Source organism: Microtus oregoni, unplaced genomic scaffold (genome assembly GCF_018167655.1).
Source record: "Microtus oregoni isolate MIOR12 unplaced genomic scaffold, Mior012 000073F_000, whole genome shotgun sequence".
Taxonomy (NCBI): Eukaryota; Metazoa; Chordata; class Mammalia; order Rodentia; family Cricetidae; genus Microtus; species Microtus oregoni.
In genome coordinates, this window is record NW_024543980.1 from 3,080,301 (window position 1) to 3,106,853 (window position 26,553).

The 26,553-nt window shown below is 41.9% G+C and overlaps 1 protein-coding gene across 1 annotated transcript in view; it reads right to left on the reverse strand.

Annotated features, from left to right (window-relative positions):
• Nucleotides 1-5,492: 5,492 nt before the first annotated feature.
• Nucleotides 5,493-26,553, reverse strand: part of LOC121441033 (divergent protein kinase domain 2B) — a 49,055-nt gene continuing 27,994 nt past the window's right edge. Inside the window, exons 3-5 of the mRNA XM_041642174.1 lie at nucleotides 10,817-10,990; nucleotides 7,481-7,769; nucleotides 5,493-6,381 (exon numbers count right to left, since the gene is read on the reverse strand). Of these exons, the coding sequence (XP_041498108.1) occupies nucleotides 6,041-6,381; nucleotides 7,481-7,769; nucleotides 10,817-10,990 (804 nt within the window). The 3' untranslated portion in view covers nucleotides 5,493-6,040. The remainder of the gene's footprint in view (nucleotides 6,382-7,480; nucleotides 7,770-10,816; nucleotides 10,991-26,553) is intronic.

Genomic DNA, 26,553 nt, shown 5'->3' on the forward strand with positions numbered 1-26,553 from the left:
AAACAGATTGGATCAAAGAGATGGAGATAAACGACAGTAACAATGGAAATGGAACAGTAATGCTTCTACCCAACTAACACTGCCCTCGACTATACCTCCTATGGGTGACCTGAATCCTCTTGTGGTGCTAGTTCAGTTTCCATGTGCTTCTCATAGTTAGGGCTATTGTGTCACATAGATAATGCTTTGGTATTTTGATATGTGCATTTTGTTTTGTGCAGCACAACCCTGACATGCCAGACAACAACATGAATGTTGTGGTATACACACACACACACACGCACACGTGCACACACACATGCGCGTGCGCGCACACACACACACACACAGAGCATATCACACAATATAAAAAAATTTTTAAATTACAAAGCTACAAAATAGAATGTAGGATCCATTTATTATCTTCATTCAGGTTCCTCATATGTTAACACATCACTCAACCAAAATCTTCACTGATACTCAAAAATTAATATTCATAACAGCCCCATTTATTGACCTATAGACCATATTTGACATTTACCAATTGTCCTACAGAGAAGGAGATGCGCACCCTAGAGGGGTGGATTTGGATTGGCATGGTCATTTAAGCCTTAGCCTCGGTGTTACCCACAGCTGGCTTGGCCAGCACAGCACAGCCCTTTTGTTCTCCTTAGACACAATTTCTCAGAATGCCAACATCAAACAAGGCCCCTCTTTGACTAAGAGGGATCAAGACAAAACAAGGCTGCTCTGTACTCATGACTTAACACAAACAACAACATGAACATTGTACAGACAGAATGACCAAGCATCTCTCACCCTGACCTTAACCATGAAGAAGCTAAACTAAGGCTGCTGTTTTCCTAATGGAGCTCCAGACATGCTTCATCTTTTCTAGCCTGTACTGTGGATGTATTCTGATATACAATCATGTAATTTCTTCCAATTCCTCATAGTATGCAGTTTAGAATATTTCAAGTGAGCAGGCACATAAATGGGATTTTATAGCTCTTCTTCCTGCACACAAATCAGCCTGTTTTAAGTGCTTATGGTGCGTTTCCTCATGTGAGTTCAGAGTCACTCATCATCCTTCTGTACAAGGTGGCACTCGGTTGTATGGATGCCTTCGAGGTTATTCTGTAGAAATATATTTCCAACATTTTGCTATTACAAATGAAGTGCTTATTGCTTAATTTCAAAGACTAACATTCCTGCAAACAGTAACTTGGATATATTGATTTTTGCTATGCTGACTGCAACAGGATCCAAAGGGATACATGTCTGCTTCCTTGGGATTGCCACGCTGGCCCTCTGGTCACAGTACAGGCCTGAAGCCATTCTTTACTCATGCAAATACTCAAGCAAACCTGCAAATGCTGTTGTCCCCTGTTTGGGTGTCAAGCTTTTCCTATCATTTGAAATTCCTTCAAGAGCTGCAAGCTGATCAGAGAATATCCTATGTTCTTGTGAGCTCAATTGGGCCAATGTGTGTGAAAAGCAGGGGTAAGGTGGATAGGGGAGCCACAGCACCATGAGCTAGCTAGGAGACTGGTGCTCACTGGGACATTATGTCCTTATATCTCTTCACATAATGAGCACAGATGGACTTGGTAAGGCTCCCTGTACCATGTTCACTGGAAGATTCCCTTCTGAGCCTGATGGAAGGCCAGGCTAGGGAGGGAGGTGGGGACAGAAGCTGCCCAGTTGCCTTTCATGATTGACCAAGGGTCTGAATGGGAGAAGCACCAAAAATGACCACAGTCAGACTGTCAGCAGCCAGAGGGCCAGTTGCCTCCTGGGTAGGAGTCAGAATTTCCTTCAAAATGTCACTATGTTCTCTATAGAGAATGCCTCTGTTCTTTCCTTTCAAAAAGAGACCCACATCACTTACAGGGGACAATATTTCTGCAAGAGTAAATCTCTTCCTCCATATTTTATACACAAAAAGAGTGATATCTGGAAAAAATAAATAACATGGAGAAAGTTATACAGTAACAAGATAATCATGATTTGATAACAAGTCAGTCTATTTCCAGAGATCTGGACTTTCCACCAAAGACCTCAGTTTCAACAAAGTATTTCTGTTAACACCAGGGAAAGTGTTCAGACTTAGGGAATCACTTATAGGCAGAAGTCAGACGATGCAAGACCACAGTCAGGAAACGTAAAAACAATCACACTTAACAAAACACTGAAGCCAGCATTCTCCTGTGCTAAGTCAGACTTGTGGGTGAGCTGGCATTATACCTTCCTGATAACTGCAGTTGGTGGAGTCTGATCTCATAAGCCTTCGGCATATATTACATTTCATCACTGTCCTAAACTTGCTCCCTTTGGTGTGAAGGTTAAATGAGCCCTCAGCCAATGCCAGTAAGACTCAATGTCAAGTGTAAGGGGAATCCGTATCTGCAGTCTGTCCCCTGGGCCAGCTTGGTGAGCCTGTAATCTATAGAGCAGAGGGCCTCAGATTAGCTTTGCTGGTTCAGTTTGCAACTATTAGTTGTTTCTGTACAGGTCCATCTCAAATTTTCATTTGTCTTTGGGCCCCACAAGTCACATAGCCAGTCCTAGAGGCTAAAAGGCATAGCTGACAAAAACTGGCGAAATAATGCCTCCACTCAAATCCCAGGGAGCAGAGAGAAGCTGGTGATAATTTTATTCTGGTTGAAGGCTCTTGGGTGCTGACTCAACTGTTTCTTGCCTGTTGAGAAGTCTTCCATCTGATGGGTAGCCAGTATGGTATATGAACAATGTAGGGAAGGGCTAAAGAAGGCACTCATTGTTCTCAGCCTCTGCTCTGGGTCCAGCCCTCCCTTGTTGAGGGGAACACAAAGTTCTCCACATTACACCCAGACTCAGGAAGCTCCCAGACGGATGGGGAAGCAGGACACAGGTCTTCCTGAAATCATACTCAAATGAGGCACAAACATGTGGACCAGAATTTCAGGGACAAGGTTCAGAAAGTGTTCTGTAGTGGCTGGCATATTTTAAAGGCTCTGCATAAATGGAGGACTGAGCAGGCTCTTCAGTGGTGTTTAGAGCTTTGGAGGATGGAAGCCCTTATCCTTACACGGGGCTACAGCTCATGCTTCCCATGCCAAGACATGCTTCTGTTGTACTGGGACCGAAACTAGGGCCGTGAGCATGCTAAGCAAGGGCTCTACCAGTGCGCTACATCATCAGCCCAAGGACTACTTTCTATTTGCTCACGGTAGACTGTGGACAAGTATTGCAGTTGGAGCTCTCTGGAAGCTGATATTCAGTAGACTTTGGAGTATGTATTGGATTGCTGAAGGTATTTAAACAAATCACTATACAGGAGGTGGTGTATACCAATAGATTTATATCCTCTCACAGTTCTTGGGGCTCACTGGGTTAAAGTTAGGGTAGCATTAGAGCCATATTCCCTCTGGGGGATATGGCAGAAGGTTCATTGCTTGCCTCTTCCAGATTCTGGTGACTGCTGGAGGCTTATAATTGCCCTCATTCCAATCTTAGCCTCTGCTTTCACTTCACTGGTTCTTCTCTCTTAAAAGTCCCCTGACCTCCCTCATAATGAAGACACATGGGCTGCCATTTAGGACTCATTTAGATAATCCTGGAAAATCCCAGCATCCTTAACCATATCCCATATAAGGCAATTGTCACAGTTTCTGAGGATTAAGATGTGAAAATACTTTTCTGGAGCTACCATTTTGGCACAAAATGGGCACAAGTTGTCTAGCCAACACCTGTGAAAAGAATTCAGAGGGAAAGGAGGAGTAGGGGAAGTTGGACTGTGATGAAGGGCCAGTAAAGTCTTGGTCTGATTCATGGAGAATTTTGGAATAAAAACTACCCATCAGAGTTGTAGCTAAGTGGGCCAAATTGCCTGAGACATCACATCTTGCCAAGCCCAGTGACTAGGTATGGATAAGCCTTAGGATGGGTGTGGCCTGGAGTGAAGCCACAGAGTGACCAAGGCAGAGCCCAAAGGGCTGGCAGTCAGTGCTGTCTGCCTACTACTCTCCTGCGTTGTAGAGAGAGGTGCCCTTTGTAGAAGTAGCGGCAGAGAATAAACAGATGGCAGATAGTGGGGAGTATATCCCTTGGAGATAAGACCTAGGAGGGGGCCTGGATCTTCAATCACGATGAAAAGAGCAAGTCTGCTTTGTTCTCAAAAGGCATGAGAAAAGGGACTTCTCTATCTCCTGATCTTGCAAAAGGTCACTAGCTGAGGAGCTATTTCCAGGCCACTCCAAAGTGTTAGGCCCTGTCTAAGAGTTGTTTGTCCTCCTTTGGCCTGCCCTGCGGATCTGCACACAGCTGCAAAAACATGTAGTTTGCTTTAGCTTGTACTAAAAACAAATATCCCACTATTTTCCAGGGGGTACTCAGATAGTTTTGTTCTTTGCTCTCTCCTGGGATGCGATCAAGGAGGACATAAGATGTCTTTGTCTAGATTCAAGAGGTGTCTAGGGCTATTTTCCCTTCTAAGACTCAGCAGCTCTTTAGAATCCCAGGTCACTGGTCCAGAGGAGAGGTCTTCATTTGTCCCCCCTTCTTACCTTCCCCACAGATATGTGATAGAGGAATAAGAAGAGGGTTACAGTAAGTTCCATTTTTCAACTCACCCTGGGGCGTCACTCAAAGTCACTTACAGTATTTAGTGGAAAAACAATGGTTCTGTTGAGAGAGGCCAGGCCTGGCATGTGTCCTGGAGAGTCCTGAGGACAGTCTTATGTTCATTTGTACCTTTGGGGAGTCTGAGACTGTAGCCCCTTCCTTGGGTTCTGGTCAGGAGGCTGTCTGGGAGCACATACCCCAGCAAGTCAGTAAGGAGATGTGGTCGGACTTCATTCTCAACAGTCAACCAGAAGACATCAGCTTTAAAGCTTCTCAAGCATGACAAGCCAGTCCTTGCAGCAGCTTGGCCTGCCATCCTCACTGTTGTGGTTTCCAGGGGACAGAGAGTGTCTGGAGCAGTCAAAAGGCAAAACTGAAAGGTCCCCCAGTATACCACAAGATAGGGATTCATGTTTAAATGTGAAAGAAATTAGAACTGAATTGTCCAAGATGGGAGTCTGAGACTGATGGGGAAGGCAACAGGTGAATGAACTGGTAGGGAGGGTTTCGGCATTATCCAAGCAAATCACATCTTCCCTGGGCCTCTGTTTCCCCATGGGTGCAGCAAGGCTTGTTGACTGAGTGTTCTGACCTCCAAGGTGCTGATTTAGAGGTAGAAGAAAGGAGGTAGACTGATCAATTCCCAGGAGTAGAAGTCTAGTAGGGAGGCTAGGCAAAGGTCTAAGAGCCCTTTATAATTATTAAGGAGGCATGCACAGAGGCCCATAAGCCATGTAGTTAAATATTTTAAAGGCACAGCAGAGGAAAATGCATTCCATTGGTTGACCTTTAAAAAAATGTTTTTTTGTTTTTTTTTTGTTTGTTTTAAATAAAACTTGTAAGGTCACATTTGGATGTAAATTTTAGGACTCCTTTGAGTCTTGCACTGGAGCATGTGGTATGGAAGAGACCAGGCCCTGGTCCCAGGCTGAAGTTACAATGAACAATGAAACCTGTCTGGTACCCTCAGGCTGCTGTGCTCTGAAATCTGTCTTTGTAACTAAGCTGTAGTCACACTTGGACAGCCTGTTCTGCATATCCCTGAACACACAGGGCTAATACAGCAGATCTGTTCGTGGGAGACATGGAGCTCTCTTGGTGTATGGCTCCATATTGGTCTTGTAGACATCCAGAAAAACTTTCTTGCATTGACTATTTTTTTTTTTTTTTGCTGGCAGGTCAGAGTGCAGCACGAGTTTGCCTGTCAGCTTTTGCCTGTTTACCTTCCCCATAGCATGTCCTCTCTAAGAAAACTCATGTTTTGACACTTGTCTTTTAGAGGACTTGAAGGCAAGCATGTTAGACAAGTTTCTTTCACTAGTTTTGAGTGTTTCCTAGGAAAGGAATGTACTTAAATATTTAAACTGAAATTTCTTCTTCTAATTTGGTGTCAACTCATCCATGGACATGGAAGAGCTTGTGGATTGTCCCTTCAAGCTAGTTAGGCCCCAGTCATTCAGAACTTGTCATTATACTTGCAGTCTGGGTAGCGGTAGGCAAATCTAGGGTCACAGGTTCTCAGTGGTCTTAAGATGTCTTTCAGTAGGTTGGTGGCCCCTAAAACTTCCATGTCTGTGCTGGCATTCTTGCTACACAGACTGAGAGCAGAGTCTATTTTCTCTTGCATAGGGGAAGGAAACTTTCCCTGGAGAAGTCGAGGCAGCAATTGTTGACACACCAGCACCAGGTTTTGCTTCTCAGGGACAGTGTCACAGGAGGACAGCTGGGTGGTGCAGTCAGACACCAGGCAGCTAAAAATGTCTTTGTTCTCTCCAGTCCTGGAAGCTGCTTGGCTGCCTAGAAGAAACGTGGAAAATATCAGATATTGTAAACCTATTCTTGTGGGGATGGGGACGGGGTGAAGGGGGACTGCCAATTACAATTGCGGAGTGAAGTGCTTTAGTATCCAAGCATTTCCCTGTCATCAGATGTAGGGCTCAAGAACACAGCAGCCCCTTTGGAGAACAGCATTGAGTAATACTGTCCTACAATTAGGCTAAAGCCCAAGCATGGAAAACCCACTTGTCTCTACCAGAAGCTGGGCTATAATTATAAAAATTATAACCACATTGTTACTTTTCTGTTATTACTGAATTAGGGAAGTGAGGATGGTATTAGGATTGGTTTTATTGTACCATTAGGATAAAAAGTCAGGGAGGAAAACATGTCATCCAAAATATGTGTTTAGCAGGTTACAATGGAACTGATGTTTGCATAGCTGGGATCAATCTCTCTTTTAATTTGATTCTTCTTAATAAAGGCAAATCAGGAAGTGAGGAAAGGTTTTTTCCCTCTACAGAGTTTGTTTAAAAAAAGTGTCAGAAATGGGAAAAAATCTTTTGTCCTGTTATTGGGCTCAACAAATTTGGTCACCTTGAGAAACTGGGGCTTAATGGTCTCTAGAACACTTGGCTGAGCCGTTGTGAACAACGAGAACTGTGACTTGCTCACACACCTCGTTCAGTTCCCTGTTTGTGTAATTTTCAAACCTTACAGGGTCAATATGTCAACACTAACTGCAAAGTGAACTAGGCCAGCAGTTGTATCTTAGACCAAGGCTAAGAGCATCTGAGGAGAAAGGGTCTGAGGGGGAGAGGGGCCTGTGACTTGTATGTGAGTGAGATCCAGAACTACCCTGGGAGGGCTCACTGGGGGTCCATACCACCACGGACAATGCCCCTTACAGGCAAGACCAAGTTCATTTTCCCTTTGAAAATAAAGATAAAACCAAAATTCAAATGAGGGTGAGGAGATATTGTGCTATGACCAATAACATTTCCCAACTTGGATTACTCTGTGACATACAGAGAGTACAAAGGCCCAGGTCACCCCTCCTTAGCCTTGGTCACCCTAACATCCCCTTTGACAGCTGCTCAATGAAGCCCCTGCTGAGTACCTTCCTGCTTGTCGATGACACCTAGTGCACTGGCATCCCGGATGAACAGATGCCCATTGTCAAAGATGCCAAACATGTTTGCATCAACATGGGTGAAGTAGAAGAAATAGTTCAAATCATTGTTCCTCAGGGACTCCAGGACCCCAAGGAGTTGGTAGGCAAGGTCAGCAGCTTGCTCTGGGGGTGCATCGTAAAATTCTTGCAGTGGTCTGGTGCTGGTACTGATCAGGAATCTACCACAGGAGCCCAGGTACTTGGGCAGTGGCCAGCCCTCTGCCCCCGGGAAGATCTGCCAAGCCAGAAGGAGCAGGAATTAGACACAGAGAGATCTCACAGAGGAGTTTGTTTTCTACCTCTCACCCACAGCCCACACAAATAAGTCTTATTGCCACCCTGGATCTCAAAACATGCTGGCAAAACATTTCCCCATCTTTTCATACCTTTTGGAACATAGTAAGGCCCTGCCCTCCCCCTACTTTGGGAGTGTGTTGCTAATGGAAGGAATCAGGAAGGAGGCCGCTCTCATTTATGCAGTGGATCAGATTTTACGAGTTTCTCCAAGTGGAACCTGAGAATGCTAATCAACCTTCAGTGATTTTCAGTGGTATCCAGGATTCAGGGTATTTTTCTTTTAAGTTGTGCCATTTAAAAAATATGACTAGTCTGTACTTTCCAAGATATCATTACTTAGGAAGAGGCCATGGAAAAAAATAAAAGAGAAACTTCAGGGCAACTGAAAGACAAATAATAATAATAAAAAAATAAATAAATAAATACATTACAAATCAGGTATCATGTGAGCTGGTTTCTTCCAGCTGCTCAGGAGGATGAGGCAGGAGGGTTGAGGTCAGCTTGGTCAACAGAGCTCATGAATAAATAAATGAATAAATACAACTACCTGGTTCTAAGATGGGACAAGAATAATTCTGGTGGCTGTTCCCGCTGCTAGACTGGATAATCCTGCATGGTTCAGGTAACTACACACTTAAAGATTCTTCTCCACTGGTGGGAAGCTTCCAGATAGACTAACATTGGTCTGGGGAAGCATAGCCTAGCCTCTGTCCTTGTAAAAAGCTCTCAACTTGTGGATTTGGGTGATATAAAGTTAGGAAGGAATCCTAGCTGTTTTTTCTTGGCCATTTTTAAATTTTTTTATTTGTTTTTGTCTGTTTTTTGTACATCATAAATGAACCCTGTATCTCCATCATTCCCACCCCTCCTTTCCTCCTCCTAACTCCTGTGTCCCCTTTCTTTCTCCAAAATTCATGATCTATTCTTAATTATTGCTACACATAGATACATATATTTATAGACATATATAATCACACATATATATTATATACAACCTACTGAGTCCATTTAGTGTCACTCATATGTACATGTGACCAGAGCTGACCATTGGAATTGGACAGTCTATGTGGGAATTTGTCCATGGAGAAAGATGACTGATTCTCTTTCTCTCAGTAGCCATGGGCCGCTTGTATTCATCTATTGGTAGGGCCATAAGGAATATTCCCTGTCTGTGTTAGAGCCTCAACTGTTGATCATTTTCTCAATGAATCTGTGTCTAGAACTGACAAGCAAAACTATAAACACCACTTTCCCCTTTGTTTACCTTAAGAAAACAAAGTATGTCTGAGTGATGCATCTTAGTGGCAGACCACTTACCTGACAAACACAAGGCCCTGGGTCCCATCCCCAGCACTACAGAAAATAAAATAAAAAGTAGACTTCAAAGTTCTGTCTGTCTGTCTGCCTGTCTGTCTCTCTTTCCTGTATCTTCTACCTCTTTTAAGTCACGTTATAAAGAGTCATGGTCTTTGAGCTTCCCTAACTGGAGTACCTTATACACTATGTGCCTCCAAGGGACAACCTGGACCTACTGATCTTGTTTAAATATGCAAAACCACTCTTTGGTCCCCTACCACACTCTTTCTTGGTAATGCCCAGGGTTGAGTGGGGTGTCTCAGCCACATGGTTCCAGGTCAGGTCTCTCAGGAACCAGACCTTCAGGTAACCAAGGTGACAACAAAAGTTAGAATAAAAGTTGTGAGTAAAAGGCCTCCAAGAAGACCCCTGAGCATGTAGGGCAAAGAGCAGCTCCTTCTCTGCTGCTAGCATGTCAAAGACACTAGGCAGGTTTAATGGGTAGAGTATAGCTTTTGTTGTCTCTGATGGCAGACATCTTTGTGTTTAGGTGATAGTGGCTAAGGCACTTCTCCCGTCTTATTCCCAATGGAGATGACAATATCATTCTGGAGGTTTGTAGTGAGAAATAATTGACAATGATAGCCATTATTCAGCACACCTGGCACGCAGCAAGAACCTAATAACCAACAGTCTTCATTGTGTAGTCATCCATTAGTTTTTTGGCAAATATTTAGGAACTATCTGTGTTGTGGCTCCTTTCTTCCCTACCTGTATTTTTATATTATGGTATTTTAAAAGATGGTCTCATGCCAGGTGGTGGTGTACACCTTTAATCCCAGAACTCAGGAGACAGAGACAGGCAAATCTCTGTGAGTTCAAGGCCAGACTGGTCTACAGAGTGAGTTCTAGGACAGTCAGGGTTACACAGAGAAACCCTGTCTCACCCCACCCCCCAAAAAAAGAAAGAAAAAAAGAAAAAGATGGTCTTATTATACAGCCCGTGTCACCATGCCAAGCTTTCCCTCCTCTTTTCCTTTTCTCCCTCCCCCTATTATTATCTTTCTCCCTCCTCCTCCCATCCCATTCCTTCACCCTTTACTCTTCTTTCACCCCTTCTCTTCCCCTGTGACTTCTGGTATCTTTTCTGTCCATGATGTGACTTATGTGTCCATGTCCTGACCCTTGTTCTGGGGGAATTTAGCTCCATGAATTCTATGGATAACTGTTAACATGGTGCCTCTATCTTTTTGACTAAGTGTGTCCCAGGCCTAATATGTACTCATTTATTTGACCACTTTTCAATAATTTCACTTTCAGTTTTTTTTTTCTCCTTTCCAAACACAGCTTCAAGGTATATCTCTGAGTAGCTGTCTCACCAATCCATGAAACTTGCTCAGATCATGTTTCTCTTAGTGGCAGAGATTCATGAATGCCTTCCTGTCTGCCTCAATTTGTAAATTTGACTGCTGTTCCCTGTCACCTACATTCCCAGCCCTGCACTCCCATACCTCTTTCCTCACTAGCTGCCAAGGCTGTCAAACACTTACCTGATGTTGCAAATGTATGAGCCCAGATTTGTGGCCCCAAGACATGAAGCAAGAAGGAGAGAAAAATCAACTTATGGATGGTCTCTGAAATTCCAAGGTGGTAACATAACCTGGAGAGCTTGTGGGGGTCACCAAGTACCTGCAGAATGATGGGGTGTGCATTGACAGCCAGTGTGTAGAGGAGACGCAGCTTGTCACGGTCGGTGAAGTGGTCCATGAAGATGCTGCCAGCATCAACCACTTCAGCATAGCGTCGAACCACACGATCCAAGAGTCTTTGGGAAGGGCAGCGCAGGAAGGGACTGGGCAGGCCCTGGAGACACATGAGAGAGACCCAGGATGAGTTACTGGACTCTTGTAAGGGACACAGATATCGGACTGGGAGTCTAGATAAATAGTAGAGGAAAGATCCATGGGTGGTTGAGGATACTGAGCAAGAGGGTAGAGACCCCTGGGAGGAACATAGAGAATGGGAGAGGGCATAGAAGGCCGTGCAGGAATTGGGGCACTGGGGGTATGGAGGCCAGCTCTGCCTCTTTGAAAGTTTGAAGTTTTGCTTTTTTTTTTTTTTTTGCTTCCATACAGAAAAAAAATCAAAATCAAAAGAGAATTAATAGTATAAGTCGTACTGCTGTCCATGTGCTTCTAGTGGAAGCTCCTTTCCCATGACTGCCTGCTTAGAGAAGTAGGATAAGAATAAGGCTGTCTTGGATGGATCCAGAATTTTCGAGGTAAGGACTCTTCCTAATGGGACAGACGGTAAAGTTAGCTCAATCCCCTTGAGGATTTAGATTTGGAGATCCATCTGAGACAGAGGGTCTATGAGAGAGCTATGAAGAAAGCAAGAGATACTGTGAACCAAAGTGATTGGAAACTTACGAAAGAAAATTTAGAACAAAAAAAATACAACGTTGTTTCATTCTAGAGCACAAGGCCTATAAACTGCTATACTAAAAGCTAAGTCGGAGATGGTGCCATGTTTTGACTTTGTCCCTCAAATTGGAACTTTAAATCCCAGTCATATGTTAATGGTATTTGGAGGTGGGATCCTTGAGTGGTAATTAGGATTGGATAGCCAAGAGGGTAGTCCCAATAAAAGCATTAGTGGCTTTTTAAGAAAAGGAAGAGAGACCTAAGCTACAATGCTTGCTCTGTATCTCACATAATGCCTCTGCTGGGTCATAATAGAGCCCACACCAGATGCTAGTGTCAAATTCTTGGACTTTTCATCCTCAAAAACCATTAGTGAGACAAACAGCTGTTTTTTAAAACTTGGGGACTTGGGGATGGTGTTCACACATGCCAATAGGAAACAGATGAAGACAGCAGCACCACAAATTCCTTTTCCAGAGAGTGGCTTCACTGAGTCTTTGTTCCTTGTCCCAAGGAAGCCAAGCAGCTTTAGCAATTCAGGGAAATGCGGCTTTACTGAGGCACTGAAGGAAAGGCAGTGGTTAGGATAGGAAGTCCTGAATCTATTGAAACTTAACCTTAGCTTCAGGAAACTTAACCTTAACCCTTTCTCTCACCTCACAGGAATTACCCTTCAAAAAGTTCTTTTTAAACACTCAGCATCCTGGGTTTCAGAAAACCACATTATGGTTAAGCTAAAGTGTATATTAATCACTCAAGGTTGCTCTCACTGACTTGATGTTTTCAAAAGCAAATACTGCTCGATTTACCACTGCTGAACAATCTGAATATCTGTTCTGATGGAAATATAAATGTATGAAGGAAACGAACACCAGTTATTCTGAGAAAGAAAATCTATGACCAGAAATATGGCTTTTCACCCTAAAACTGGAAGTTGGCTCTTCTCAGTAAGGTTGCCTCCAACAACTGACTTTAGAATGCTGAAAGAAATGTACAGCAAAGGAAGTTTTACTTTGAGGAAATTGGCTGTTCTCAACCTCTTCTAGCCTCTAGGAGAAGACGTGAATTTGAATAAACTTACTTCCAGTTATACACCTGAACACCTTTTACACGACTGTGCACTTAAGTATGCTTGTAAAACAGAGCTAAGGTTAACCATGCATCACAGTTAATCAACGGGCTACTATTAAGACAATGAAATTTAATAATTGTCTCAATTGTTATGGATAGTTAAGCTCACTGTTACTAGAGGAGGGAGGGGAAGATTTAAGTAGATGGTCCCTAAATAATTTCAATTTGTCTTTGAAATCCATAAGTTAGGGCAGGCTATGATAGGTCTCTTTCCCCTTAGGAAGTTGCTCTCTCTGCAACCTAGGCTGATCAGCCCAGAGTCCCTGATATTAAGGCATTGGTACAAAGTCACCCTAAAAGGGTAGAGGTAGAGAAGGAAATGAGCCCAGGGGGAGTGCTGAATTTGGAGTTTGTCTTAGATCATGTTAGAGTGAATAGCATACTCAGGACAGTTGAGTAGACATTAAAGCCATATTCAATTAGCCGAATGACTTGTTAGGAAGGGTAAACAATATGGAAGGTACAGTCTCTCAAAGACCAAGTTTTTATATAAGACAGGTCCTCTCACTTCTGATGACATCTTTCCTTAGGCAGGGTTTCTGTTTGTTTAGATTCTTGGTACTTTGCAGAGACTCTAAGTTGTTCTCTGAGGAGGAGAGCAGTTGTAATTATGTCCCATTTTGGTTGCTGGGGGGAAGTTCCCAAGAGAGGAGTAACGAGTGTGTGAAGTTGTATTGGCTTTATCCTTTTTCCTGCCTCTACCAGAGTCTTCCAACACATTTCTGTTTTACCTCTCCAAACTGACTGCCTATTTCTCTTTATTCAACCTTGTTCTCTTCTGACCTAAAGAGGGATTTCTGCTTGGATGGGTAGACAACATTCACAACCAAGCTTGGATTTCAGAGACCTTCAGAATGCAGTGTGATGAAATAGTTTCAAGCACATCCATTACCGAAAAGCTGGCAGGTTCGAATCCCAGATCTGTCACTTAACAACTGCATGTTCTGGGAGTTTTTTATCTTATATGTAATGTAGGGATAATTGTAAAGGGGATCATTTGTCTTATCTTCTGAACCAGGAGCTTTTTTGAGAGTGAAAGAGGTGATTTCAAGAATTTGATTAATTAAAAAAAGATAAACATACTTGTATTACATTCACCTCCACTACCTTATCTAATCCCTCCTCTACTTCTATTGACCTCCTCTTTACAATCAGTCTCCCTCCTACCCTCGTGTCCTTCCTTTCCTTCTCCCCTGCCTATACAGGCAGTCACAGTTTCTGTGTGTTCGTGATTCCACAGCTGTGCCATATCCAGAAGACATACTTCACTGCACTCCTCCTGGTTACTTCCCACAGTCCTTCCACCCACTCTTCCTCAATGATCCCCGTATTTTAAAGGGGGAAGTGTTACATAGGTGACCCTTATTAATCCAAGCACTCAGCGGTTACTTATTCTCAGCACTTTGATCAGTTATGGGTTTCTGCTTTGACCATTATCTACTACCAAAAGAGGCTTCTCTGATCTATAAACGATACGTTCTCTGTCCTACCCTGTCCCATAGCTGCTTCCAAATAATCATTCAGAGGCTTATATTAATTATTAATGCTCAATCAATAGAATACATATTCACAGCATACAGAAATATCATCCCACAGCACCGACCAAATCTGAGAATTCAGAGAACCACTTGCCTCTACCTCCAGAGTGCTGGGATTAAAAGCATGTGTCACCACTGCCCAGCTTAGCTTCCTTTTTGACTTTAATTGGTTCGAACACACTTTTTGATCCTTGTAACTGAAATGCACAGGACCAGAGAAGGCCAGCAGGAAGTGAAGCCAGGCTATAAATCCACAAAACCCAAGTGACAAGCTTTCTCCAGAGGTGCTCCACCTTTGAAAGGTCCCATAGCCTCTCCAAATATTGCCACCAACTGCGGACCAAGTGTTCAATACATGAGCTTATATATTTCTCATTCAGAGCTCACACCACAGTGAGCTCATAAAGCAGTAAGTTTCTTTGTGGCTTTTCCATATATTCTTAGTTTGGTTGACCATCTCCCCAACACCAACCTTTCTCTTATCTGCCTCCTTCCTCTTTCCTTTAAATATTTCCTACCCCAGGATTCTCCCCTTTTTCTTCCACATGTTATTTTCTTCTCTTTTAAGCTTCTTCCTCTCACCCTGTAGGAGGAGACCACTTGTTTGTCCCCGGTTGCTCAGCCCCGAAATAACCACATAGAAACTGTATTAATTAAATCACTGCTTGGCCTATTAGCTCTAGCTTCTTATTGGCTAGCTCCTACATTTTAATTTAACCCATTTCCATTGTTTTATATTTTACCACAAGGTTCGTGGCCTACCGGCAAGGTTCCAGCTGACAGCTCATATCTTTCCCCTCTGGCAGCTCAATGGTGTCAATTGACTCTGCCCTCTTTCTCCTAGCATTCAGCCTAGCTTTCCCCACATAGTTCTGTTCTGCCCTGCCATAGGCTCAAAGCAGTTCTTTATTAATCAATGGCAATCAAAGCATACAGAGGGGAATCCCACATCATCACCCCATTCAAAAATGTGATTTTAACAATGAAATCAGTACAGTAGGCATGCAATGAGGCCACTTGAAAGAAGTCTGAACAACCTATTAATTATACATGCTCATGAATGGGTTGAAAGGGTTAAACTATGTAGAAAGCTAATAGGTATTATGCCTGTTGACTTTGTGAGAATAAAAGTAGCAGCTAATATTATTGAAAGCTTGTTCTGTGCTGGGTAAATGTTGTATTAATTTTTATACTTTTAGGGGAACAGACTTGGTGGTAACTCACAGTGGAGATTTGTTTGCCAGGGAGTTGAAAGACAGATTCATAATTTTGTATACAGTGATGGAGGCAGTGATGGAGCCAGGATTCTAACCCAGGTTTGTTTGAGTGCCAGTCCATTTTCCCTCTTTGTATTGACTCTCCAGTCTCTGTTGGGCCTTTTCTCTCCAGTACTGGCAGGGAGTCCAGATGAAGGAACTGGATCTCACATGCCCTTGTTTCTCCACAAATTCCTTTCTAGATATTGTATGGCCTATGGTAAGTGCCATACCACCTGGCTCTTCTCTCCCTTCCCTACTTTCTCCATCAGTTCGTGTTAACCCCACTCTATGTGGGTGTATCCTGACCTACTTTTGCCATGAAGTCTCTAATTTTTTTCTGAATCCCTTCCTGTCTAACCTGTATACCACATTTAAACTTCCTTATGGAAAGACCCCACTGTCCTCAGTTGCTTTTCTCTACAAATACAAATTCTCAGAACCTGCTTTGACCTTCTGAAGAAGCACCCCGGGGGCCAGAACCCAGTGATATATGTGGTAAGAAGCTCTTCAGGATTCCTGACGCATGTTGGCAGCTGAGCACCATTTCCAACAAGTGATGTTTAGCTACGTGCTCCCAGCTCCAGCCTTGTCATCCAGGCTGTGTTTTTAAGTTCAACACAGTGACAATAGGTCATGACACTTCCAACTTTCCATAATCACACATTATTTTCTATTCTCTTTGTGCTGCTGACAGAGGATACATAACCTTTTCTCTACCTCATCCTTCCTCTTCAGGTCACACCTCCTCCAAGAAGCTTCCTGGATCTTGCAACACTCATTTTCGTTTTTCTCTTGTTACCTGTGCCTCATAGGTCTTAAGGCTATATGCTCATCACATGTCTCTTTAGTCATCTAGTCCCTTGTGGCCAGGACTTTGGAGTTTCACACTTCTGTAACTTAGTAGTGTGTGGGCAGCTTTGAAATTTTAAGAAATAAATTCTTGTTCACAGACTGATATAATGTAGTATGTAATTATGTACTTTCTTGGGGTATGTGCCCTAGTCTTCAAATCCTGAGAAGCTTAGTAAGGCAGCTGGTATTTGGTCCAGGAACTCTGACTTCTGGTGATGTTGGGGGAGTAGAAAGCATGAATAACATGGAAGGATCCAGTTGACCCCACAGGTCATAGCATGGACTTCCAGAAATAGATATATACAAGAAATGAATGGGCCATGAAACAGACATAAGTGGACTGGGTGAAATGTCTTGCAGCTTCCTAGTTCCCTGGAGGAGGCAGAGGTAGATGCATTTCCAACACATTAATTGTATTAGTTACTTTTCTCATTACTTGACAGAGGCAACTAAATGAGGAGTTTTATTTTTTTTCACCTCAGAGCTTGAAGGTACAGTTCATCATAGCAGTGAAGGCATGGCAGCAGGGTCATGAGACACTTGGCTATAGTTCATCTGTAGACAGGAGGCAGAGACAGATGAATGCTGATACTCAGCTCACTTTCTGCTTTTCTTCTATTTAGTCTGGGTCTCCAGCTCCTGGGATAGCACTACCACATCCAGGGTGAATCTTCTGTCCTCTGTTTAACTTCTCTGCAAACACCCTTCCAGTCATTACCAGAGGTGTGTCTCTTAGACGATTCTAAATTCAGTCAAATTAACAATCAAGACTAATGATTTTACTAACTTCTTTTTTTATTTTATTTATTCATTTTTTTTAAATTTTCGAGTCAGGGTTTTTCTGTAGCTTTGGAGCTTGTACTGGAACTACCTCTTGTAGACCAGGTTGGCCTCGAACTCAGAGAGATCCGCCTGCCTCTGCCTCCCGAGTGCTGGGATTAAAGGTGTGTGCCAACACTGCCCAGCTTCCTTTTTGACTTTAATTGATTTGAACACACTTTTTGATCCTTGTAACTAAGTTCACCCTAACCTTAACCATGATTAAGACACAGACGAAAAGTTGAATGTAGTGTCACTGTCCTTCAGTCCCAGCATGGGGGAGCCTAAAGCAGGAACACCAAGTTCTGCGCAGCCTGGACTTCAGAGCGAGGTCCTCCTGCTTCCTGTTCTGTCCTGCACCTTCCTCTCTCCCAGTGCCCCTGGAGCTTTGCCACTAAAGCATTTGTGGGTTGCTCAAAGATTTTCACTGGGCCAGATGAAATCATCACTGTGGCAGGCAAAGTAGTTGACAGCTGGGGCAGGCAGGGCAGCTGATACAGAGTAAAATGTTATTCAATGATCTGTCATTTGGATTCAGGCATGCTAAGGTGGATCCTAATTCTCCACTGGGCCATTTCTTTTTATGGGCTACTGATTTTCTCTTTTCTTCTTCTTTTTCTAATAAAAAACTAGGAAGCTAAGCATGTCTGAAAGGTCTGGTCCAGGAGGCTCTGACAATTCTGACTGTCAGGAAAGCACTCCTGTTGGCCTAAGAGTGGAGGGGGGCATTGCTAGGTTTTTTTCTCTACCCCTCCTTGAGTCCTTCAGGTGCTATTATACCACATGTATTAGGCAGGATTCAAATAGAGAGGAAGATTCATGGGACTTTTCCTTTTTGTGCTGGGAATAGATCTTAGGGCCTTGCACCTACTAAGCCTGTGTTCTGTTTCTGAGCTATTGTATCTTTGTTTCATTTTCTATTTTAACCCTATGTTTCCTCTTGTTAGTATCCCCACTCCTGTACACCCAGAGTGGCTTCACAGGGTACCATCTACTGTGCCTTTTTTATGGTGGAAGGAAGGGCTGTGGACAGAAAAAAGTAAGTAGCTTCCCGGGCATGGGATAGTAGTCTCAGAAACAATGGGGAGAGAGGTCTAGAGCTGGGATCAGTCTCAGTTAAGCACCCCTGGCCCTCAGAAGGAAGTGTTAGCAGTCCTAACTCACTGTGATTGTCTCTAAGCTCAGATCCAGCCATTGCAGTTCAGATAAAATCAGAAAGAATTGGGAAAATAGACCAATCCAGTCATGCACATATGTTAAACAAAGCTTTTGTCAAAATTTATGCAAAGTGTCTTATATAAAGAAGGGGTCATAGAGATAAATCAAAGAAGGTCCCTACCTCTAAGGAATTGGCATTATTATGAGCCAGAATAAAAAGTCACAAAGTTCACTGTGGGATAGAATACAACAAATGCTCCAGGAGGTGTAAATCAGGCGTTGTGGAAAGCAGAACAGCAGGGGAATCTGGATATGTGCCACAGAAGTGGCCATATGTGCCTGGCTTTGAGGCTGAGTTGGATTTGGGTCAGTGGATATTTCAAGTCACTGCTCTTCGGGCCACAAGGTCAAAATTGACAAAGAATAGAGGCATATAAGGAATAGAGTTAAAAGCTATCTCTGGCCTGGAACATACAGACATGGAGAAGACTGGAAAAGAAAGCTGAAAAATGAACCATTTGAATGTTGATCACATAATGTACATAAACTTAGAGGCAAAGTTTATAGTTCATGAAGTTGCTATGATCATACTTTAAAACTTTTAGTGAGTGGGAGGATGGCAAGATGATTCGGCACTTGCCGAGTTGGATGCCCGGGACCCACACCGTAGAACATTAGCACCTACAAACTGTCTTCTGATTTCCAAACAGGATATGGCATGTGCTCTCTCTCTCTCACTCACACTCTCTCTCTCTCTCTCTCTCTCTCTCTCTCTCTCTCTCTCTCTCTCTCTCACACACACACACACACACACACACACACACACACACACCTCTAGTGTAAAATGCTCACATCCTTGTGGTTACTTGTTCTACTATAATAACATAATAAAACAACAGAGAGTAAGCAGTGTTTATGGTTGTAATTTCTAGAGTCAGGAGAAAGGCCTGTGTTCAAATCCAAGTTCCAAAATTTACTAGCAGTGTAAGCTTTGAACACATGTTTTAGATTCCCCATCTAATGGGGACAAAATGTTTCAGGATTCAAAGATCAACTATCACCAATGTGTATGAAGTATGCTTGGTCAGTATGTGGTAGCTTTGAAAAGGAAATTTATCTCAAGGACATAATAAGATTCAGACAAAGCCTTTGCACTAACATGTTCTTCAAAGTATATTTTGATAAGTGAAAAATCAAGCAATAACAACATTCAACAATAGTAAATTAAACTGTGTTGTATCAACATGATGAAATAATGTTTATCATTCCAATAGCAAGGGGACTAGTATGGGATATGCAATTAAGGCATAGGGAAACATTACACATAGAACTCATCTGCAGCCAAGTTAAATTAAACACGACTAGAAAAGGTCTAGAAGGAAGAACTGCAGTATGTTCAAGTTGTTGCCTCTGTTATAGTTGATTTTCATCTTCTTAATTTCCTAATGTTTTGTTCCATTGTTTTATGGTCTTGGGTATAAAATTCAGGGCTTTCTACATGCTAAGCAAGCACTCTGTGACTGATCTACATCTCCAAACTTCATTTTTATAAATACATAGAGACTATAAATTCTTTTCCCAAGACAGGGTTTCTTTGTGTAACAGCCCTGGCTGTCCTGGAACTAGCTCTGTAGACCAGGTTGGCCTCAAACTCAGAGAACCACGTGCTTCTGCCTCCCAAGTACTGGGATTGAAGGCATGTACCACCATGCTGGATGAGACTATGAATTTTTATAATAAGTAGGTTTTTTTTTCTCAGTATCCATGGGGTATTAGGGACTACCCTATAAGTGCTAAAAGTCCCTTGTGTAAAATGGTAAAGCATTTACATAAAACATAGGCTTACATCTGTCTGTATATGCCAAACAATCTCTAAATCATTTTTAATACTGTTATTGGTTTAAACTGAAAATGTTCCCCAGAGGCTCATGTTTTGAACATTGGTTCCCCAGGTGGTGGTACTATATTGGGGGACTGTGACACTTTTAATAGGTGAGACCTAACTGGTAGTTGGCTAGGGTAGATCACTGAAGGCTATAGTGTGTTTCCCGGTTCCAGTATCAGACTGTGTACTTCCTGGACTGTCTTTCTACCTCCCAGGGAACAGAGACTAAGGGTGCTATGTAGGAGGGTTACCTTGTTGGAAGGAGAGCCTTCCTCATACTGGCAGGTCCATGCAGAAACAAAGAGATCTATAAGAATCTACTTATAATATACATATGTGATAAAGAAATAGTGTTTGGGATGTAAATATAATTTGTGTAAGTTGTGAAAATCAATAATAAACACAGAAAACCTTACAAAATGGACAAGTACCTTATCAAAGATCAAAGAAGCCAATAAATACATGAAAACAGGCCCTATATTATGTTATCAGAAAATACAAGTGAGACCATGTGAAATACTGGTAGACACCCACTAAAATACCTGAAGTGCAAAATTAATAAGAATGAGCCAACGCAGATAGAAAAGAACAGTCACTACCCTCTCTTCCATTGCATATAGGAGAAGCATATATTGCATACTGCATATAAGAAAACCAGTAAAAAGTCCCTTCAGACTCTGTCCATATGTAATGTTATGACCATGGAAATTCACTTTGACATGTTTAAGTTCAACTGTAGGCACAAAGAAAGTTGACATCAATCATTCTGAGTGAAATAACCCAAATCGAGAAAGACAAACATGGTATGTTCTCACTCACAAATGGATATTAACTGTAAAATAAAAGACAGCCATGCTACAATCCACAGACCTAGAGAGGCTAGAAAACAAGGAGGGTTTATTGTGGTGGGGCACTCAGATCTTCCTGGGAAGTGGAATAAAAGAGATTTCTTGAGTGAATTGAGGACTGGTCAGGATGGGAACATGAGTGATCAGCTTGGGGGTGTGGAACTGTGGGAGAGAGTACTGAAACAGACTACTGGAAAGGGGTGCATTTGGGGTCAGATAAAAATCTGGTGCAAGAGAATCTCCCAGGAATCCACAAGGAAGACCCCAACTTAGCAATAGTGGATAAGTAGCCTGAACTGACAATCTCCTGTGACGAGCAGTTTTCATCAGAGAGGCTTCATCCAGCAACTGGTGGAAACAGATGCTGACTCACAGCCAAGCATTAGGCAGAGTTCTAGGAATCCTACAGAAAAGGGGGAGGAAGGATTGGAGGAGCCAGAGGGGTCAAGGACATCACAAGAAAACTCACAATATTAACTAAACTAGGCTCATAGGGACTCACAGAAATTGAACCAACAACCTGCATGGGACTGACCTAGCCACTCGGCATATTTGTTACAGTTGTATGGTTTGATCCTTTTGTGGGACTGCTAACAGGGAGAACAGAGGCTCTCTCTGATTCTTTTACAGGTTCTTGGGATCCTCCTCCTCATACTGGGTTGCCTTGTTCAGCCTTAATACATGGAGGAGGAGGGTACTTAGTCTTATTGCAACTTGCTATGCCCTGTTTTATTAATACTTATGGGAGACCTGCCCTTTCATAAACAGAAACAGAGGAAAAGTGGAACAAGTGGTGGGAACTGTGAAAGAATGGAGGAGAGGGACTGGGCTGAGAGGAGGGAGGGAAAACTGCAGCCAGGCTATAAAACAAACAAACAAACAAACAAACAAACAAACGAGAGAATGTTGACATAAATTTCAATTGACAATAACCCAAAGTAAATGCAACTCAAATGTTCATCAATGGCAGAATATGTAACTTGTGTCATCCAAAGTAAACTATCATATTTTTAGAAAAAAGAAAATTAACTATTGATTCAATAACTTGATGAAATACTAACATTATAATACTGTGTTATTTCATTTAAATAAAGTTCAAAAACAAGCAAAAATCGGGAGGTAGAGGCGGGTGGATCTTTTGAGTTTGAAGCCATCCTGGTCTACAGAGCGAGTTCCAGGACAAACAGGGCTTCACAGAGAAACTCTGTCATAAACAAACAAACAAAAAACAAAGCAAAACAGGCAAAGAACATCCAAGGTGGTTCAGCCCAGAAAGGTGACTACTTTTAAAAGGAGATAGAGTGAGCTTTTAGTTGAACTGGAATTGAGAAGTTGTCTGGGATATTGTACTTTTATTGCTAAAATCAAGTAGTTCTGAGCAGACTGGGATGGTTTGTCATCCTAGGAAGGGACTTTTTACTGGAAAGGGACAAAAAAAAAAAAAGCCTTCTGAGGGGCCAGAAACATCCAGGATCTTGTAGATGGTGTTTCTGAGTGAACCCACATGTTACATTTTACCCAATATACTTAAGATTTATGTAATTATGTAATTCATACTTTAATTAGAAGTCTTTAAAAATATCTATTTGAGCTGAGTGTGGTGACACATGCCTGAAATCCCAACACTCAGGAGGCCAAAGTTGGAAGATCATGAGTTTAAGGCTAGCCTGAGATAAATAGCAAGACCTTGTCCAAACCAAACCAATCAACCAGCCAACTAAACAAACAAAAAAGCAAATCCAAAACCAAACAATCCCGACACTTGGCATTGTACAGAGATTTAAAAAAGGCTTGTTAAAAAAGGTTATGGGAAGAATTTTTGTCGTTAACAAACTGAAGGGTCTGCTTTTTTTAGGGTTTGACTGTCTTCTTTGCCAGATGATGAAACTTCCATCTGAAAAGAGTGGAACAAAGTCTGGTGAGTAGCAGCAGAAAGCCAGCAGCAGCAAACAAGCTTGTACTCTTCTGAACCAGACCCGCAGAGACTTTGCAAACAGGATCTCTGGGCCATGGGCAGTGGATGCAGGTATCAGAAAAGACTAAAAAGCACGTTTTAGATATTCCAAAGGAGCACAGGGTGGATTAGAGAAATCGGCTCATCTTGGATCATGGTAAATATCCTAAAGTAAGGCTGTAGTGGGATGATTTAGAAACTTCTGGGAGGATACTTGATATCATGAAGCAACTGAGAATCTGTTAATCAAGTATTTCCTAACTGGCTTTCTTCTTTGACCTGGTGATTTTATTTCTTTTTAAATCTCAGAAGTGAAATGGACTTAGAATATATGTACTTAGTGAGATATTCAACAATGATTCTTAGTATAACACTGAACATCTTGACTGCAACAAAACAAAGATAATGCTAACTGGGTTTGCCTGAAAACTAATAGATAAATTTCCATGGAACAATAAGGTTTTCTTTTTGGCTCTGTCCCATGTAGAAATTTTATTAACAACTGAAACTAAAGTTCTCTTAATTAAAACTGAGGGTGATGTGTACTTGGGATGATAGTAGTATGAGAAGGAATCAGACTCAGGAGGCTAGAGAGCTGGCTCAGCAGTTAAGATCATTGGCTCTCTTTCCAGAGAACCAAGCTTTGGTTTCCAGTGCTCATAACTATTTGGATTGCAGTGAATCTAAAACTTGCCTTTGGTTTCTGCAGGCACCAGCATGCATGTAGTGCACACACGTACATGTATGCAACACACACACATTAAATAAAAATAAATATGACTCTTTTTTAAAATCAGGATCAAGCTGGTAGACTAGAGTAATGGATTTAATCTAGGATAATATTTAGTGGGTTAAATTAAATGTTCTGTTCTTATGAACTAAAATCTAGCCACAGAGTTTATAGTTGATCTAAAGATGAATACACTTCAATATGAGGGCAATGGGCAGATGGGAAATAGGACTAGGGATATTTAGACTAGAGACACAACAACTTAGGAGGACGATCTTAGAGGAATTGAATAGAAATAATTTATATGCAGGAAAGTTACAAGAAGATAGATTGACAGTGCATTTTTAGGAGACTTCTGTCCCAAGACAACCTATTTTTTCCTGAAGGAATGAGTTTTCTGTCATTGTGTGGTAAGGTAGATAATCCTTTGTTGTTGTTGTTTTTCCCTTACTTTAAACAGTGATGTTTTAAGTTTATTTCAAGAACCTATGACATATGCTTGACAGAAATCTAGCTGCTCCTGACTCTTGCAGCTCTGCCTTCCCCAGTGTGATGGACTGTATCCCCTAAAACTGTGCCCCCCAAATAAACTCTTCCTTCCCCTCTCAAAAAACCTTAATTAGAGCCAGGCGGTGGTGGTGCACGCCTTTAATCTCAGCATTTAGGAGGCAGAGGCAGGCTGTGAATTAAGTCCAGCCTGGCCTACAAGAGCTAGTTTCAGGACAGGCTCCAAAGCTACAGAGAAACTCTGTCTTGAAAAACCAAAAACCAAACCAAAGCAAAAACCTTAATTATTGAATCAGTGTGTGTGTGTGTGTGATGGGAGCACATGATATGGTACTCACGTGGAGGTGAGAGGACACCTCGTGGGAGTGCGTGGCTTCCTGGGATTGAATTCAAGTCCTTAGGCTCGGTGGCAGATACTTTTACCCAGTGATCCACCTTACTGGCCTCAGACATTTATTTTTATCTTGCTCTGTGACCTGTTGTCATATACAAACTGAGAGTAAATTTACTTCCTAACAGACAGGAAAGGTTTAGGAATCATGCCTTCCACAGAAGTCTAGATAATATTTAGAGAGGAGAGTTGACTCAGTTGGAAAAATTATGTCTACTAGAAGTGGCCCTGATTTCGTATTGAACAAACATGCACTTTGTATCTTTTTGTATTATTCTTCCACATGAAGGACCAAACTCTTTTGACAGCTGCCCAAGACAATGCTGCACTGATTTCTGATTTTCTGCTGAACAGTGATTTGGTAAAGACTAATAAGTCATATACATAGTGGTAATATAGAATTTTCTTCATTGTTATTTTCTCCATATTACAATTTCAATACCTTGTTCCGTGATCTAAAGATTGCTGTCAAATCCCTCATTTTTTTCTTTATCTTTTTATTTTTGTGTCTGACGTTACTACAGTTTGATTAGAGAAAGTGGTCTTTAATATTTATAGTTCCGAAAATTAAGTGGTTTTATGACCTGATAAATACTTTTAAAACATGATGCATAAGCTGGTTCTGTAATTTTTTATTCCATATATCTTTCTTTGCATGTAGAAAGTATTCAGTAATTACAATGTTTAGTCTTTGCTTCCTTTGTGGTGTGAAGATATTTGTAGACACAGCCAGTCCAGAGGCCTCTAAACCAGATCACATTTACAGGAAAAGCATCTGCTTCATGACCGCAGGTACTTTTCTCTAAGCTATTCTGTATATGAGCACCAATTCTAAATAAACTATTTTTCTCTATATCCAAAGAAGTCTGGAAAAGTCTAATTTATAAATTAGTTATGGTAAAATGTTAATGATAACTCATACAAAAATACAGTAATTGTCACGCTAGGAAGTTGGCTGAGTTCATAAAGTGCTGTCTGTGGAAGCATAAGGGCCTAAGCTCGGATCCCCAGTGTCCATATAAAATCTGGGGACGGTATCCTGAAAGTTGGTGAGTAGAGACAGGATCCTAGGGACAGCTCTAGGTTCAATAAGAAACTATGTCTCACAGAAAAGAAAACGTAGAAAGGCACTTTAGGGAAATCCTGATACCAATTAAATGAAATATAATAATTATAGCAACGTACTATAATAAGACTTATTTCAAAGCTATGAAATATTTGCTTCTGGCGTTTCCTGTTTGATATTTTTTGAATGACCGTGGGAACTAGAGAATGGAACTATAAATAAAGGAAGGGCTACTGCATATCAAAAGAGGGGTAGTGAGATCTCTAACGAAGCATTTCATAGCAAAATGGAGGCTTGATGTCTTTTGAGGGGTTTGGCTCACTACTGTGCAAATGCCGGGCAAGGTTAAAGCCCTGTGTAGACAGGCCCCCTTTCATCGTCTGTTTTGACTGTCCAGACTTCAGTTCTCTTTCAACTGGGGCTTCTCTTTTTCTTTTTTTGGAGTAACACATGGGCAGGCCTAGGACCTGTCTCATGCTTACTTTTAACTTAGTCTTCTCTTGCCTCCTTTTTCTTCTTAAACTTGGCCATGCTGAGCCTGAAAAAGCCTTTCAGCATGTTTTGTTTTCATTCATGAGGTCCATGAAGAATGATTTAGGAGTTATTTTATCAGACCAAGTGGGTGACTTACTTGCCCCTTTATCGCGAATCCACAATGCAAATGACAGTCTGGAAATTAGTATGTCAAGTGTCTTAATTTTGTTTTTGTTTGGTTGTTTTGTTTGTTGAGACAGGATTTCTCTGTGTAACAGCCCTGACTGTCCTGGAACTCAGAGATCCATCCGCCTCTGCCTTTTGAGTGCTAGGATTAAAGGCGCGTGCCACCACCTCCCAGCTTAATTATTTTTCTATTGCTGTGGTAAAA